The sequence below is a fragment of the Nicotiana sylvestris genome, chromosome 11 (assembly GCF_000393655.2).
Source record: "Nicotiana sylvestris chromosome 11, ASM39365v2, whole genome shotgun sequence".
Taxonomy (NCBI): Eukaryota; Viridiplantae; Streptophyta; class Magnoliopsida; order Solanales; family Solanaceae; genus Nicotiana; species Nicotiana sylvestris.
Genome location: NC_091067.1, coordinates 42,009,122 through 42,014,456, shown reverse-complemented (window position 1 = coordinate 42,014,456; position 5,335 = coordinate 42,009,122). Strand labels below are relative to the sequence as shown.

Here is a 5,335-nt window from a genome sequence, read left to right as displayed (position 1 = left end):
CAGGTGATATTGGAATTACCATTCAGGATACGACAACGTCCTCTTTAGTAACTGAAGTAACGGAACACTAGTACGAGGATCCTATGTTAGTTCATTATAGGGACACCACTCCTCAGAAAAAGAATACACCATTTGAAATTACAGAAGATGGGGTCCTCAAATATCGAGGATGATTATGTATCCCTAATGTTGCAGGGATGAGTCGGCAGGTTATGGGAAAAACTCACTATTCTCGTTATTCTATCTATCCAGGAGCGATAAAGATGTATCATGATATCAGGGAAGTGTATTGGTGGGATGGAATGAAAAAGGATATAGAGGAGTTTGTTGCTCAGTGTCCTAATTGTCAGCAGGTTAAGATTAAGCACTAAAAACTCGGTGGATTACTGCAGGCTATGAAGATTCCGACTTGGAAATGGGAAGTAATCAATATAGATTTCATCGTAGGCTTACCTCGTACCCAGAGTAAGTTCGATTCGATATGGGTAATTGTTGATAGGCTTACAAAGTCAGCCTATTTTCTGCTCGTTAGGACTACATATTCCGTAGAGGATTATGCAAGGCTTTATATTAAGGAGATAGTATGACTGCATGGTGTCCCTGTATCTATTATCTAGGATAAAGTATCTCAATTTATAGCTAACTTCTGGAGGTCCTTCCAAAAAGGTTTTGGGACTCAAGTAAGTCTTAGTATAACATTTCATCTCCAGACAGACGGATAGGCTGAGCGTACTATTCAGACACTTGAGGATATGTTATGAGCTTGTGTGATAGACTTCAAAGGTAGCTGGGATGATCATCTGCCTCTTATTGAGTCCGCATATAATAATAGCTACCATTCCAGTATTCAGATGGCTCCATACGAAGCTTTTTACGGACGGAAGTGTAGGTCACCTATAGGGTGGTTCGATGTTGGGGAAACTACGTTAGTAGGACCAGAATTGGTACAACAGACAATCGAGAAAATTAAGCTTATACAGGAATGACTATTAGCAGCTCAAAGCCGATAGAAATGCGGATAATCAATGGCGAGACTTGGAATTTCAGGTTGACGATTGGGTATTCCTAAAGGTATCACCGATGAAAGGCATTATAAGGTTCGGAAAAAAAAGGAAAACTTAGCCCTCGGTACATTGGACCATATAGTATCATATGTAAGGTAGGCCAGGTAGCATATGAGTTGGACTTGCCTTCGGACTTGGAGTCTGTACATCCAGTCTTTCATATGTCTATGCTCCATAAATGTATCGGAAATCCTTCCAGAATTGTGTCAGTTGACAACATTTAGGTCATAGAGCAGCTATCATATGAAGAAAATCCCATTGCTATATTAGACAGACAGGTTCATAGATTGAGAACTAAAGACATAGCTTCGGTGAAAGTACTTTGGAGAAACAATAATGTGGAAGAAATGACTTGGGAGGCTGAGAATGACATGAAGTCTAGATATCCCTACATATTTCCTCCTCCAGACAAGGGTCTAACTGAGAGACCACAACCTTAAGGTACGTGTACGGATTCTTGTGTTAGTTATTGTCATTGGTCGTGTGAGGCCATTGTCGTTATTGATGATTCTGGTCCTATGGGGCGTTGAATTATTGAGCTTCTACAGGGAGAGTTGGTAGTAGTGTTGTTACAAAGATGACTCTGCCAATGTTATATAGATCCAGGGGAATTAAAAATTGAGGACGAATGTTTCTACAAGGGGAAGAATATTACATCTCGTGTTTTCATACGTTAAAAGTTTCGTCTTCAGTTAATTGACGTAGACGTGGGGATGAGATTAATATGAGGTTAACGTATTTATTCTATTTATAAAAAGTGATAAGTAAGTGTCATGAAGGTTAAAGGGCATACGAATTAAAGAAAAGGAGTTTCGTTGAAGGTTGCCGATTAGGGATAAAATACGGGTCGAGCGATAATACCCGATATTGATGGACTAGTACCACACATGGTACCACATGACCGTGGTAGTATGATGTATAAAGTATATTAAAAATGAGTAGTATTTTTAGGTAATTTGAGATAATTCTTAATTATGCAGATAATTGATTAATTATAGGGTAACGGGACATTACCTAATTACCTAATAAGTGGATAAAGATTTATAATTCCCACCCCACCCCTCCAAAAATGTGGCAGCTGGCCACAATCTAAAGCAAATGACTCCTTAGTCATTTTGATAGGTGGCAACCATGTTAGCAAAGAAAGGACGCTTTATTCCTTATGATTGTTATACAATTCCTACCATGAGAACATTAAGAACTTTTACAATTCAAAGACATTAGCATTCTTGCAATCCAAAACGTTAGCCATTTTCAAAGCTTTAAACAAAGCTTCATTTCTCATGTCTTGAAAACAAAGTCACAATCAGAACGTTAGACACGTTTACAATTCAAGCTCCTACAAGACATTAACAATGAGATTTCTTGCAAACAAATTCTCCTACAAAGAATATTATACGGATTTTTCCGTACTCCAGGTATGTTAAGGTCATCCCTTCTTTCTTTTTTTGGCATGATGCAAAATCATAAAATGAGAAAATGCACAACTTCCATAAATTACTCTATTCGTAGAAATGCTAGAGGTGTGTATATTCTTATTCTCCCATAAGTCTTATTATTCTATCATCTGTTCATGGGTCTAAGAAAAATTCGTATTTGATAAAGTTTATCTGAAATGCATATTGAGTTTTATGGCATTCCGAGAAAATCATATTAACGTATTTCTTATGCATTTCATGCATTTATACATGTACATTGACTCATGACCAGATGGCGTTATATATGCGTATATATGTATATTATATTTATATAGGATATAGAAGAAAAGGTTACAACATTATATATGCACCACCACCTGATCAGTTGGTATACCTATGGGATGCCCTCAAAGGCTTGATGATTTTATGTACACCTATACCTATGCATGGAACGACATTTATATGCACATGCATGACATTATAAATGTTTCAGAATTTACAAGTTATTCAGATTTACAAATGAATTTCTTCATTCCATGTTTCATCTGTCTTTTATGTACTGATTTTCATGCCTTACATACTCAGTACATTATTTGTACTGATGTTCTATTTCCCAGGGCCTATATTTCATGACTGCAGGTACAGGTAGACAAGCAGACAATTCCTCTTCTTAGGATCCTTGATCAGCGAGAGTCGGCGTGCTCCACTTGATCCGGAGCTGCTTTTGATTTAGGTATGGTATGCTTGTATATATACATGGGTCTGTAGACAGTTATGTACAATTGGATAGTATGTGGACTTGTCGGCTTTTAGTTTTGGGTATATAGTTGTCTATAACAGCCTTGCAGGTTCGCCCACTGTATTCCGCATGTATATATACATATGACTTTTGGATGGATTTCCCTCACATATGTTATTCATGTTTATATCTTAAACACATGCTTAAGGATTTTTGACAGGTAAGATTCGGGCACCCGTCGCGGCCCATTGGTTTAGGTCATGACAGTAGGGGGTGGAGACTTTATGAGTGAAACCATACTTGGTGAGTAAGGTATCAAAAGCTCAATTGCAAAAATGTGAAACCCCATCACTAATAATGTCCCTCGGAGTACCAAACCTTGTAAAGATGTTCTTTTCAAGAATTCCACAACGTTTCGAGCTTCGTTGTTGGGTAAAGCCACGACTTCAACCCATTTTGACACATAGTCCACAGCTACCAAAATGTACATTTTCCCAAAAGAGCTCATGAACGGCCTCATGAAATCAATACCCCAAACATCAAAGATATCAATCTCTAAAATGGTGGTAAAGGGCATCTCATTCTTCTTAGTAATCCCACCGGCCCTTTGACATTCATCACATCGCTTTACAAGCTCACTAGAGTCCTTGTAGAGGGTAGGCAAATATAATTCACAAGTCAAAACCTTTGTATCTGTTCTAGCTCCACCATGGTGACCACCATACGGTGAAGAGTGGCAAGCCTCAAGAATTCCCATTGTTCTTCTTCCGTCACACATTGCCGGATCACACCATTGGTACATATCCAGAAAAGATACGGATTATCCCAATAATAATCCAAACAATCCCATTTGAGCTTCTTCCTTTGGTTTGAAGAGAACTCATTCGGTACAATGCCGCTCACAATATAATTGGCTAAATCGACGAACCATGGCATCTCGGTCATTGAAACGAATAGGAGTTGTTTGTCGGGAAATGAATCATTGATCACAAGGCCTTCATGTGGCCTCCCCTCCTCCTCTAAACGGGACAAGTGGTCCACCACTTGATTCTCACTACCCTTGCAGTCTTGAATCTCTAGATCAAACTCTTGCAAAAGAAGCACCCACCGCATAAACCTTGCCTTAGAATCTTTCTTGCTCATCAAATACTAAATCACCGCATGGTTGGTGTGTGAACAATCGCCTTAGTACCCATCAAATACGCCGGAACTTCTCCATGGAAAAAACAATAGCAAGTAGCTCCTTTTCGGTCACTATGTAGTTGATTTGGGCATCATTCATGGTCTTGCTAGCATAGTAGACCGGATGGAAGATTTTGTTGATTCTTTGGCCCAACACCGCTCCAACCGCAACATCACTAGCATCACACATGAGCTCAAAAGGCAAGCTCCAATCCGGTGCGGTGATAATAGGAGTAGTAGTCAACTTGAACTTAAGCAACTTCTTCATTTAATCTTCTTTGATGTTCAATGGAGGGATTGGCACCTCTTCCAAAATAATCTTGTGCATGCAAAAAGCAGGGCTTATGCTTCGGATATCCACCAAAGTCCAACCGATTGCTCTTTTCCTTATTTTGTAGCACCTCCAGTGTGGACTCTAATTGCATGTTAGTTAAGCATAAAGAAATAATATCGAGTAAAGTAGAAGCAGGGCCAAGGAATTCATACCTGAGGTGCGGGAACAATGGCTTTAGCTCCAAAGTAGGAGGCTCCTCGATTGAGGACTTTGTTGGAGGAGTCTTCCGATTTTTAAGATGCAAAGATAGTTTTCGGGGCTCATAAGTGTACGACCACATGCCTTGAAATGCATTTACACACTCCACATAGTCATCACTCTCCTCATCATCATCTAGGTTGAGCAAAACAACTTCCAATTTGTCCTAAACATTCATTGTTGTACTAGCATCATCAAATATCACATCGGTCACCAAATCCACAAACGAACAAACTTCATTACTATTCGGTTGCCTCATTGATTTGCACACATGGAAGACCACCTTTTCTTCACCCACTCGGAAAGTGAGCTCACCGGCTTCCACATTAACAAGACCTTCCCTGTAGCAAGAAAAAGTCTACCCAAAATGATAGGCACCTCATAGTCCACTTCAAAATCA

The 5,335-nt window shown here is 39.3% G+C and overlaps 1 protein-coding gene across 1 annotated transcript; it reads right to left on the bottom strand.

Moving 5' to 3' along the window:
* Positions 1-2,268: 2,268 nt before the first annotated feature.
* LOC138880971 (uncharacterized) lies at positions 2,269-3,999 on the bottom strand. The gene is made up of 2 exons (XM_070161157.1): positions 3,600-3,999; positions 2,269-2,351 (listed from the first exon to the last, which is right to left on the bottom strand). The coding sequence occupies exons 1-2, from the start codon at positions 3,997-3,999 to the stop codon at positions 2,269-2,271; spliced, it is 483 nt and encodes a 160-aa protein (XP_070017258.1).
* Between the last annotated feature and the right edge of the window lie 1,336 nt (positions 4,000-5,335).